This window comes from Lepidochelys kempii, chromosome 1, assembly GCF_965140265.1.
Source record: "Lepidochelys kempii isolate rLepKem1 chromosome 1, rLepKem1.hap2, whole genome shotgun sequence".
In the NCBI taxonomy this organism is placed as follows: domain Eukaryota; kingdom Metazoa; phylum Chordata; order Testudines; family Cheloniidae; genus Lepidochelys; species Lepidochelys kempii.
Window position 1 is genome coordinate 16174614 of NC_133256.1, and position 13007 is coordinate 16187620.

General features: G+C 47.8%; 1 protein-coding gene across 1 annotated transcript in view; it reads right to left on the minus strand.

Annotated features, from left to right (window-relative positions):
• The window catches only part of TENM4 (teneurin transmembrane protein 4), a 523302-nt gene that overhangs the window by 26436 nt on the left and 483859 nt on the right, over positions 1–13007 (minus strand). The window contains exon 26 of the mRNA XM_073335791.1: positions 3889–4061. Coding sequence (XP_073191892.1) covers positions 3889–4061 — 173 coding nt within the window. The remainder of the gene's footprint in view (positions 1–3888; positions 4062–13007) is intronic.

Genomic DNA, 13007 nt, shown 5'->3' on the forward strand with positions numbered 1-13007 from the left:
TAATTTTGAAAATATGTCTGTTTATATTAAGTCTTGCAACCTCCTTCAGTGGAGACCAGGTTCTGCAAGTGGAGCCAGCTGCTCTCCTCAGTCTTGTTCCTCCACCCTAAGCAGTGGGGATTCTCACTGTCACTCAATGCTAACTGCTTGCCCAATGACATGCTCCCGTCTTCCCTGACAGAGGATTCTGAGGCACCAACAAGTGCTGTGGGTCAGACGAGAGTGCATAGGCACAGTGCTTCCATATGGCCTCCAGTGGATCCTGAAAGGGATCTTAGGAGATCTACAGATTCCATGGATCAAACCCCACCAGTTCAGAAGTGGAGGGGAAGGGCAGTATTCCTGCCTTCCCTCCCCAGGCTCCCCCAGGAGAAAACCAGGCAGAAACCCCATCAGTCAAAATTCACAGTTTCCAAGCACCTAGCGGAGAAGCCCTTGGAGGGTTTGGGCTCCACTCAGTGTGAAAGGGTTGTTCAAAACCCATTATGCAGTGAAGGCTGGGGAACGCTACCATCTCTGTCTCCCTGGCTGCTGTAAATACCTAACTGTGAATACAAAAATCCCTTTAAAAATTCATGGAAACCGTTTTTCCATTTTGAAGCAAGTTACATTTGTTCACTAGCTGCTCTCCTGCAGCTTGAGGGGAAATCAGGTCAGAGCAAAATTATCATCTCTCCTCAGCCTAGGATATATTGGCAAATGGCACAACAGGATACAATTAGGAGAGGAAGCCTAAAGCTGGCTGGTCTCTTTCATTATAGGCCTGATCCAGCACCCTCTGTAGCCAAATGGAGTTTTCCAACGATCTCAGCTGGACCAGATAAGCCACATGCATGCAGATAACTAAGTGATAGACTGACACCATTACTGCAGTGACACTGGAATTTACCAGTGCATATCCAAGTACTGCAGTGATCCAGGACTGCAGACCCAAAGCCCTTTGAATATCTCAGCTGCACAGTCAAAGCCAATAGGAGTCTTTCCACTGAACTTCAACAGGCTCTGGATCTAGCCCGTAGACACCAAGGCCTTGAGTCCCCAGGAGCATTGGAGACGGCCTGTCAGGGGACTGGCCAGGGCTCCCTGATTCTAAGCTGCCCAGACTTGGCGTAAGAGCTGCAGCATAGCAAATTTAACTTATGCCAGTGGAGAATCAGGCATAGCAGAGACTCACTCTGTTCCTCTGCCCTCCTCACATCTGACATCCCCCCTCCTCCTCACCAGGATGGGGGGGTTCTGGTGCAGGAAGTGATAGAGCTGCCTCTGGCAGCTTTATGCCACACAGATGGGGACACCATCTGTGGGACTCTCAGGACACTTTATGTTCGCCCTGCTCCACATTAGCAGTGTCCACTGGTGCATCCAACCCCAAGAGCATGGTCGTCAGTAGCACACAGCCCCGGGAATAAAACTCTGGACCTTTTACCTCCACCATTTACCCTGACGGAGACTCTCCCCTAGAGCTAGCAAGAGGGCTTTTCCCTGGAGCTCTGAGAAATCCAGCTGTCTTTCTGAGCAGGGTTTTATGCCAGCCTCAGTGTGGGTTTTGATTCTGCTCAGTGTCACACTGTCAGTCCTGCATTAAACCATGTATCAGCCCAGTTTTGCATTTGGTTCAGCCTGAGTCTGCTCAGAGCTCAGTCCGGGTTTCTTGAAAAGGTTCATGAGAGGTTCAAAGCCAGTTTGGGGTTCATCATGAAGCTCTGCACCAACCAACCATGCCAGGGCTCATGCTAAGAGTTCTGTCAGTACTGTACGTTCTCTCCTGAACAACCACTGAGAGGGAGAGACAGTCTTAAAACCCCAGAGCAGATCTGGCTGCACCCACTAGCATGGAGTGGCACACACAAGACAGTAAATTGCTGCCGCTCCTCAGCCAAGCGCTGGTTGATCTGCACACGGCATACTCCAGAAACCTCTGTTCAGCCACCCCTGTGCTGCTCCCTCTATCACTGTCCCACTGCCTTGGAACGAGTGGTTCCCCCTCCGAGCCCTTGCTGTTTTGGAATTTTCTGTGCTCTCTACCTGGGAGACCACTAGGCCGAAGGTGTAACACCACCTCTACCATATAATCTCACTCCACGCTGTGAGTTAGCTGAGTGTGTTAGGCATCTGGCAGGCTAAAACGCTTGGTTTATGGGCCAACATGCAGACTAGATCTCTCTAACAATTTCTTCCTGAAGCCTCTTTTCTGTCCCCTGGCAGAAAGCCAGTTCTGGCTGAGCGAGGGAGAAGTATTCTTGCATCTTTTAAAGTAGGCTGCCCGACTATGCCCTGGCCTAGAATCACTCTGTAGGCGGCCCTTGCAAACATGGCTAATCAGGATTTGTTCCTGATGGGACTGCACACACCTTCCTGACTCTGCAAGAAAGCTAACGTACCAGAAAGTTCACTTCATTTGGTAAAAGCTCATTTCTCCGCTCAATCTTCTCTGTGAGCCAAAAACACTGTCTTTGTCATTTCAAACTATTAAAAATGGCCTTTTGTCCTGCCTTGTCCGGTGTTGTTGGGGGACGCCACAATGAGATTTATTGGGCAATTTATTGGCCTTTGGCTCAGGAGGCATAAATCACATTGCAGTCAATTATCTCACTAAAAAGCCCCCAACCGCGGGTTCTATTGCTTAATTAGGCTCCTGAGGTGAAGCCAACCTCACATCTGAGCCTTTGTCAGACACGCGTGGATTTTTGGCTGGGCTAGTTATGGTTTCAGTTGGTTTGTGTTCTGTCATCCACAAGGAAAAGTCACCGCACACCAGCTATGCCCTAGGGCAATGTAAGGTACAGCCTGACGGGGCCTGGGCCCCAGACTGCTTTCTCCGTGGCCAGGGAAGGTGCTCACAGATATAGGAAGCAGTTTCCTATGCGGGAGATTACCTTTTGCCATAGAAAAAAAAAGGAAATTAACCACCCAGACATCTGTTTTTTAAGGAACCAGAGTGGGGGTGAGACAGAGCTTGCTGGCCCTTCAACCGAGCCAGCAGGGAGTGGGGAATGCAGAGGGCTTGCCAGGCCCCAGGGACCGAGCACAGCCCGAGCCCCCAGGGAGCGGGGCTAAGCTTCAGATCCTCAGCTTCAGGAAAACACTCTTGACATCTACAAGTGCTTCTGGAGTGTAAACTTCTGCTTTGATCACAGTGCCGCACCCCCTGCTTTCCTCCCACCTCATCCTTCTTTCCACTCTCTCTACTCCCTTGCTTGCCACCTCTTTCTCCGCCCCCCCACTACTTCTCTAACCTTACCCCTCCCTACCTGTCCCTTCTAGCAAAGTCAGCAGAGCTGTGCCAATTTACACAAGCTGTGGATCTGGCCCAGCACATGCAGCAATCACTGTGCTAATTTACTACCTTGCACGCATCCCCTCATCACTCACTCCTCCTTCCTGCTGCCCCCCCTCCACTTTGTGCACAGACTCTTGGGGGCAGGGAGCGTGTACTGGTCGTTTCCCTGGATGGTGCTCAGTGCATATTGCACAAAGAATAACAATCCCCAATACTCAGCTTCCTTAATTGAAACCTACTCTGGTGGGACACACAATGACTCTTTAAGCGGGAAGCCATTAAAAGAGTGAAGTAACAGGTCTACCAGAGGAGCAGTCAGGTTTAGCTAGCCCCTTGGTTTGAATAATAATGGTAATGACGAGGGAGTATAGCACTGCACAGCTCGGCAACCAACTGAGAACCAAGTGGAAACCAGCTGCAGAATCAACAGCGAGCCCTGTAATGTTTCCTGTTGCTTTGGTAAGTCGGTGTAAGTGGTGTGCACCAGCATGTTGCAGGGCGCCGGGTGGAAGGTTTTTCTGGTGCTGGGATTATTAAGATGCCTGTTTCCTACTGTGTAATCCTTGGCGTGCAGCTGAACCTGGGGTAGGGGCAGTCGCTTGGCTCACCTTGCAGGAGGGTGTAGAAAGCGCCTGATGCTGACAGATTGGTTGTTATGGTAACGTCGTCCTTGCTGGAGGTTTCTACCTGGACGTGCACTGAGCTGTCGGTATCGCTGCGGAAGCTGCTGACTTGGCCTGTGGGGAAGGTGACGTTGGTCAGGCGGCCAAAGCTGTCGTACCTGAAAAGGAGGATGGAGTGTGATCAGTACCATTAACAGAGGAGGGGGATCTATGTGCTGCCCTACGAAGAACAGGCCAGATCTTGAAGCCCTTACACAGATTCTACTGCGGCAAAGCTCCTGCTGATTTAGCTCGCTCCCAGGACCTCCACCGACTCCACTGGGAGTTTTGCTTCTGTTAAAGGGGTGCAGGTTTGGCTCAATAACTTCAGTCATGTAATTTTTAGCCGGTATTTTAAACACATGCCCCCTAAGTTTATCACCTCCATTCTGCTCCTTATTTACATTCACGGCTATCTCCTCAGATCTATTCAATGAGTCTGTCTCTATCCCACACAGAAGGGTCTTTGTGCCACCACATACAGCTAGTTCCTTTGGTCCTGTTCTTATCCCTTTATACTATGGCAAGTCTCTGATTATTTCTGTCTTATTTTAAAAGTGAAGATTTGGGCAGGTGAAAGAAGCCAGATTGATAGCCTTAGAAAATGAAGTCCCCTACTTACATAAAGTGCACCGCTCCAGTAACCACAGCCTAAGCTTCCCCCAACACCACCTTGCCAGTGTGCCTCAGTATTGGAGGGGCCAATACAAATGGGTGAGACAGTAGCTCGGTCTCCACCTCCATTCATTCCTTGGCTTTTCCTGGATTGTGTCATAGAATGAGTTGGGTTTTAGTTTATCAATGAACAGGGGAAGCAGAAAGCCTGTGGCTGGACCTCCCCAGAAGAGTACTCCAATGGGGGTGCTCATGCTGAAATTACCTCTCCTTGGCTAGCATGACAAAGAGGGACCACATACCACCAGCCCCTAACATCATGGCATTGCCCAAGCAGTTTCCTCTGCCAGAAAATGAGCTAAAAGCAGGGATGTAGCAAGGGGACTATACCCTGAGGAGAAGAGCTTCCTAAGGCAGGGTTTTCCCAAGTGTAAGCTGGGAGTGCAGAGCAATGGGAAACCAAAGTGGCACAATTCCCTAGAGCCCTTGGGCCCACTGAGGAGATACTACAGCGATGGGGTCATGGAAGCAGACAGAGAGAAGAAAGAGTAAGAATCCTGCCCTCCCCCACACCAAAAATAACCAATGATAAATGGGGCTTAAGCCATCCCACCCCTGCCCACTAAAGCATGACAGCAACTGGAGAATACAATGACAGAATGTCCCCCACCCTCAAAGATCCAAGAACAGGGAAAAGTGTCCCAGCAGCACTATCCACCAGAGCAGAAGCCTGAGAGAGGCCATGGAATTGTTGCTAAGGCCATGCCCATCACCATGGTATCTGAGCCCCTAACAATGACAGAACAAACTGCTCACCCCCAAATGCGTTTTCCCCGCTATTTCACACCAGCAGGCCCAAATTCACTTCTGTTCCATGGGACACCAAATATGAACAAACCAAATTCAACCCTGGGGCAAGTGGCTCCCATTTCACTGAAGTCAGTGGGGTGGTGGCTGTTTACACCTAAGGGATGGAGTTGGCCCCTCATGTGTAAGGATGTGATTATTTTTAACCAACTTAAATATTTAGAATAAATGAAAGTGAGCAAAAGTGTTAACTGGCTGTTGTCTCTAGATTCTGGGCCTCAGCCAGAGTCTCTGGAGTCAAGGTCTACGTAGGTTATGGTCTTCCCATCCCCTGGGTGGGAAGGAGAGTCTGGCCCACAGTCATGTCACACTCTCAGTCATGGAATTATTCACACTTGGAGAGCTGGGCACAATGCCCTGGTAATTAATTAGCTTGTTGTGAAAAGAGAGGGGAAAAGAGAATAAATTCAGGACAGTTTTTGTGAGTTTGGCATAGACCAGTTAAGCCTTTCCCAAGTGACTTTAGGAGCACAGGATTTGGGTCTGCATTGTTTGTTTGTTTTTAAAGCTGGAAGTCAGATGAAGTGCTCTGAATACAGAGTAACTTTCTTTGCTCATTAGTTGTTGTTTTGTCTGCCACGACGGGAACTCAAGCATTTTGGTTGCTAAGTGTCACTGTACCTCCTGTAAGGATATATGTGAGTCTCCTACTTGAAAACACTATGTAACTTCATCCATCAGCTGAGTCCCAGCAGATATCCTTATGCCACCTGCAGTGGCAGTGAACAAGGGACATTATTTAGTGTCTTTGTCCCACGGAGGAAGCACATCACTGGTCACTGTCCCCAGTGGTGTGTTACATAACAGCACAAGTGTTTTTTATACTGACACCAGTATTTCCACGGTATGCATCCGATGAAGTGAGCTGTAGCTCACGAAAGCTCATGCTCAAATAAATTGGTTAGTCTCTAAGGTGCCACAAGTACTCCTTTTCTTTTTGCTAATACAGACTAAACACGGCTGTTACTCTGAAACCAGTATTTACACAGAGTGCCACCCTAAAAGTAGCGATGAGCTCAGATCCAGTCCCCCCGTTCTGCCACCCAAACTTCAGGGAACTTCTGTCTCTGAACCCGACAGTTCAGACCTAGAGCATCAACAACCTCAGGGCAAGGATGGTGCTAAAGAGTCAAGTCACGTATAAAAATGTGAGATGGTGGTCTGATACAGCCCTGTTCTCTTCTCCTCTTATTATGGGGCTAGTCACTGAAGTCTAAGGGGTTGTTACACCGGTGTAAAACTGGTGTGAGTGAGAAGAGAATCTGGACCATAGATTAGGGACAGAGCAGGTTCAATAAAGGTGGCTGCAATTTCACCCAAGTCCTAAGAGCATTATGATTGATTCTAAGTGAATGATATTCAGCCCCAAAAGGCCTTTACTCGCTGCCTCCCCCCTACCGGAGTCTTTCTCCACTTCCAGAGTCTTTCACTGCAGAGGGGAAAGGCTCCAGCACTACACTGCTAAATATAGCAGTGTAGACAAAGGAGGACACACCATATTTGGCGTATGCAATCCGGTCAAGCCAAGTCACAGTGTTCTTATCAACAATGTTCGAGGCACAAAGACCTCCTGGAAGCTGAGTCATTTTGCAGTCCTGAACAATATATAGGAGGCACTGCATGGGCATGAAGAGAGCCATGTAGGGTATACATCCTCGGGTTCAGGCACGTGCCTTGCTGTACACACTGTTATTTATACCTATGCTAGCGGTGCACGCAGTGTCTGTACTGCACACGCCCTTGTAAGCGTAGACCCACTCTAAGTCACCAGCTTTAAACCGAGCTCCTCCAGCCCCTCAGACACTCATCAGCAACTCCAGACTCCCTCTACTCCCCTATCTTCGACACTTTGCAGCACTCAGCCAACCACTAATCACAAGCACCATCCAGTTCCCACCCATCTGCACATCGCGGATACCTGCTAGCACTCACCCATTCATGTACACTAGCTGGCCTCCAGACTCCCTCTCATAGAATCATAGAATATCAGGGTTGGAAGGGACCCCAGAAGGTCATCTAGTCCAACCCCCTGCTCAAAGCAGGACCAATTCCCAGTTAAATCATCCCAGCCAGGGCTTTGTCAAGCCTGACCTTAAAAACCTCTAAGGAAGGAGATTCTACCACCTCCCTAGCTAACGCATTCCAGTGTTTCACCACCCTCTTAGTGAAAAAGTTTTTCCTAATATCCAATCTAAACCTTCCCCACTGCAACTTGAGACCATTACTCCTCGTTCTGTCATCTGCTACCATTGAGAACAGTCTAGAGCCATCCTCTTTGGAACCCCCTTTCAGGTAGTTGAAAGCAGCTATCAAATCCCCCCTCATTCTTCTCTTCTGCAGGCTAAACAATCCCAGCTCCCTCAGCCTCTCCTCATAACTCATGTGTTCCAGTCCCCTAATAATTTTTGTTGCCCTTCGCTGGACTCTCTCCAATTTATCCACATCCTTCTTGAAGTGTGGGGCCCAAAACTGGACACAGTACTCCAGATGAGGCCTCACCAATGTCGAATAGAGGGGAACGATCACGTCCCTTGATCTGCTCGCTATGCCCCTACTTATACATCCCAAAATGCCATTGGCCTTCTTGGCAACAAGGGCACACTGCTGACTCATATCCAGCTTCTCATCCACTGTCACCCCTAGGTCCTTTTCTGCAGAACTGCTGCCTAGCCAGCATCTGTCATCTCATCTACCTCACTGACAGAGGACAAGTTCTATGCAGCTACACATCCTGGCCTTGCCGCTGCTTGGGGCAGGAGGATTTGGAAGTCTTCAAATAATTTACACATTCACAAAGTAACTCAGACATATATATATACACACACACACACACACACACAGATATGGGTGCTAATTTGCATATATGCAAATCTTAGATGTCAGGGCACCTAGAGCTTTATACAGGCTTATTATATTTTCATCAGAATAAAAAAAGCTAAACATAATTTAAATAAAATGTCACACATGCAGCTTAATAAAACACTGTAGCTATGGTGTTGAATGTCACCCAAGAGCTAAGAGTGGAATTTGGGGTTGAGAATTAGAGATAACTTCAAACATCTGCATGTTAAGTATTCTAAATGACTATTCCACCTCCATCCCATCTGCATTAGGAACCGATGTGGGTATGGTACTAGTTTACTCTGGGGGTGATAGCTCACCTATTCACAGCTGTTAAAAGGTCACATCCGACGGAGGGGAATGTGAGAAGATAGCGCAACTGCACTATTAACATTTTTATTATTATTTTTAATTAGTGGCAGACGAAGTGTAAAAAATTCATGTCCAAACAAAAGCCTTTTAGCACTCAGATGGCAACACAAAAGAAGGCTCAATATAAATGTGAGTTATGACCGACATTCCCATTTGGACACAAAGTGCTTTTCTCATGGCACATTTCTTTTCCTCCTTTCTCATTATATATTTTGCTTATGACTGGAGCACTTTGCCCTTTTGTCTTGGATTAGAGTGTATGGTACATACAGGATGCAGTTTATTATACACTCTCACAACCCCATGGGTCCCTCTGACTTTAAGGACTCCGTGTTTCTGAATAGATAATAAGTTTTAACAAGTCACAGTGAATGACATGGATGTTTCATCTCTTTTCACCTCCGCCTCCACAAAGTCATTTATATGACAGATTCCCAGCTCTGAGAGGAAGGCCAGGTGACTGGCTCTCATGTAGATGCAGGTGTGTCCTGGTATTTGTAGTAAGATAAATCTCTAGTCAATTCATTTAAAAGCTAAGCTGCATAGACCTGTTTCCACAGACTCAGGATTTTGAGGTGGCCCAGTTTTCATCACAGCCTAAGACTTTTGTGTTCTCCAAATGCTACAAAAGCACCAGAATTAAGGAAATTCTGAAACATGGGAATGAGCACAGCAGCACTCAGAGCAATGAATTCATCACCTGATAATGCAGCTGCTGCCTCCTATTCAAACCAACTGCAAAGACTCGGCTTTTACAATTACAGTGACAATTATTAGGCTGGCAAAGGAAGCTGTTGCCATCCATCCCCAACTGGAAATTTCTTTAGCTAAGGTTCAATGCACAGAATTAAAATGGTATTTGGTACTTACGAGACCTAATTGTTAAGCTTGTAAACATTCAGAGCTTTCATTTATCACATTACTGCTGTATAGAAGCGTGATCCCTGGGAATCAAAGCAGGGTCACAAGTACTGTCTATTCAGAAAGTCAACTTGTTCCAGGATTCCCGAAGGCTCCTCATTTTAGTTTTTTCACAGTTCATCAGCCTTTTGCAACTAGCAGTCAAATAGGTTGGAAAAATACTCCATACTTATGTTACATTTAGTGCCAAAGGCTCTGAATGCACCTCACAAACTATATTTTGTGTGTGTTTATACACTCCACAACATCTAGCCTCTTCACAACTTTCCAAATAATATTTAACACAGTTTTAAATATATAAAAATCCTATTGAACTACCCATATATTTTACATATATGAAACTAACCCGCTCCTTAAAAACAGCCTGAACACAAAATCAATATATTCCACCCTATTATTGTTACATGCCAGCTCCCCAAATGGCCAACAGAAAAGAGGAGCCAATATATATATGTTACTCATTGAATGTTAAATCATGCAGGCTTCAAACAACAACAAACTTCAATGTACTTGAACTGTGGGCTCTCACTATCCTTATGACATTAACAATTCCCTATATTTAATCCTGAGGGAATTCTGCACCAAAAAATTAAAAATTCTGCACCAAAAAAAAAATTCTGTGCACAATATTTTAAAATTCTGTAAATTTTATTCGTCAATAAGTAAATGTGGAGGCTCCAGCATGGCAGTGGGGAGCACAGGGCACTAGTTGCACAGAGGTGGGAGATCACCCTGTAGCCCACGCCCCAGGACAGGGACTCAGCAGTGAGACTGCACCGGACCCTGACACAGTGCAAGGGCCGGGCTTGCCCCAAAAACACCCCGGGACCCTGTCCCTTCATGCCAGGCTAGGGTTGCCAACTTTCTAATTGCACAAAACTGAACACGTTTGCCCCTCCCCCTTCCCCGCCCCTTCCGCGAAGCTCTGCCCCTGTCCTGCCCCTTTCCTGAGGCCCTGTTCCCCACTCACTCCAGCTCCCCTTCCTCGGTCGCTCATTCTCCTCCACCCTCACTCGCTCATTTTCACCGGGCTGGGGCAGGGGGTTGGGGTGTGGAAGGGGATACAGCTCTTCGCTGGGTGTGGGGCCAAAAATGAGGGGTTCGGGGTGTGGGAGGGGTGTGGGAGGAGGCTCTGGGGTGGGGCAGAGGGTTGGGGTGGGGGGGTGAGGACTTCGGCTGGGGGTGTGGGCTCTGATGTGGGGCCAGGGATGAGGGGTTTGGGGTGCATAAGGGGGCTCCGGGCTGGGTCTGAGAGGTTTGAGGTGTGGGAGGGGGTTCCAAGCTCAGGGAGGGGGTTGGGGTACGGGAGGAGATGAGGGTCGCGGGCTCTGGGCAGTGCTTACATTGGATGGCTCCCTAGCTCCTAGGTGCAGAGGCAGCCAGGTGGCTCTGAGAGCTGCCAAGCACCACCCCCACAGCTCCCATTGGCTGCAGTTCCTAGCCAATGGGATCTGCGGAGCCGGCACTCAGGCTGGGGGCAGCCCCCCTGGCCACGCCTCTGCCTAGGAGCCGAGGGACATATTGTTGCCACTTCCAGGGAACCTCGCGGAGCCAGATAGAGGGAGCCTGCCTTAGACCAGACTTATAACGGCCCAGTCAGCAGTACTGACCGGAGCTGCCAGGGTCCCTTTTCGATGCGGGGAAGGGTCTGGATGCATGGGGGTTGGGTGGATGGGGGAGCAAATCCCTTCCCCCGCAGTTGAGGAGCAATGGGGGCAGGAAGTGGGCCGAGGGGGGGGGGGGAGTGCAGAGCTTCCTGCAGATGGGGTAGGTTTCTGGGGGTGGGTCTGACCCAGTCCTGGCCTCAGCTGCTCCTCGCAGGGGAAAAGGAAGTCCTGTCCTCCCCACCCCAAGCCCAGCAGGGACTAGCAACTGAACCAGTCAGTCCAGGGACTGACACTGGCTGGGGTGTCCCCAGCCCTCCCCCCCAGTAGTGATTTACTTCTCCGCTGGCTGCTCTGGGCGCCTGAAATGACATGCTCACACTACTGGGGAGAGTCAAGTGACCGCTTTTGTGACTTCCCCTTGCTTCCCCATCAGAAAGTCATTTTTTGCAGGAAAGCAAAGAAATCTGTGGGGACGCAAATTCTGCATGTGCACAGTGGTGCAGAATTTCCCAGGAATATATATTTTAGTATCAGGTTCCCAGAACTGCCGTCCCTGTGGCACAGAACATGTCCACAGAACTTATTCTGGCGCACAGGAGAAGTGTTATTTATCTCTACAATTACCAGCATTTTACTATAACTTCTTTAAAGGAACAAGGGTGAGAGTCTAATTAATTATCTTATAATTAATGTAGAAATGACTGCCAAGGGGAAGAGCACAGAAGGGATATTGCAAGGGGAGAAGGGACAAGGGTGGCTTGAATTCTCCATATTCTAGGTTGCTGCAGCAATAGACCTGGGATGAGGCAGCTCTAATTTAGGGCTTTCCAGAATCTCTGTAATACTCAGTGATATGGGCAGGTATATTCCCTCTTGCCCAATGGTTATAGTTATAACAGATGTTGCTTTCCAGTCAAGAGGTGGTTGCATGTCAGTGGCTGGTGAAACCCTTCATCTCCAACTGTGCACACAGAAAAGAATATGCTTGTCATTTATATAGATAAAAAAAGACACAGTAAATTGGTAATGTTTGTACGGCACCTGGGGATCGAAGGCAAGGGTTAGATTGAGCCAGTACTCAGAGTGGTACACTCTATTTCCTCTCTGGAGGACCCCAAACTTCAGAATTTGAAAAAAGTCTCTAGTGTTTAGCTAACGTTCTCCACATGACCTGCACTAGCAATGTCTGACTGAAGCACACCCAAACAACAGCACTATTTTGAGAAGATGACCTCCCCTATATAGCACAAAGAGATTTTAACTCTGAAGCTTAATAATGTTGATTTAAACTTAAACGTTGTTAACTATTTCACTGCTGAAAACTGTAAGAAAAACATTGGACTACCCAGGAATTGTGGTCAAAGGTTGAGCAGAATACCATTGTTTAAATTTCCACGGTGACCATTATGAAAGATTTCAGGGAAATGTATATTGTTATACTTCACAAAACAACATAGTTAGTTTATCATTATTGGCTCCACATGCAATTCAAAACTAGACACACAGTAATACACATCACAAAAACCAACATTAAAGAAATAAGGAAATCGCAAACGAAGGTTAACAGAAAGCAATTATAACTCCGACCTTGGCTCCAAACTCACTCACATTGATATATGGAAGCGTTTCCACTTTCCAACACGCAAACAACCTTAACTCTGCCCCTGTGAATGGAAAAAAACTACCCACAAATACAAAGTTACCGTTATTACTAGATTGCGGTCTTTGCTAATTCACAGAGGGTGACATTCACTTGTGGGCAGAAGACAAGCACATGGCCTTGTTGTGCATTTCATCCAACATGCTCTTGTAAGCTGCTCTTTAGAGCACGTGTGAGGCTTG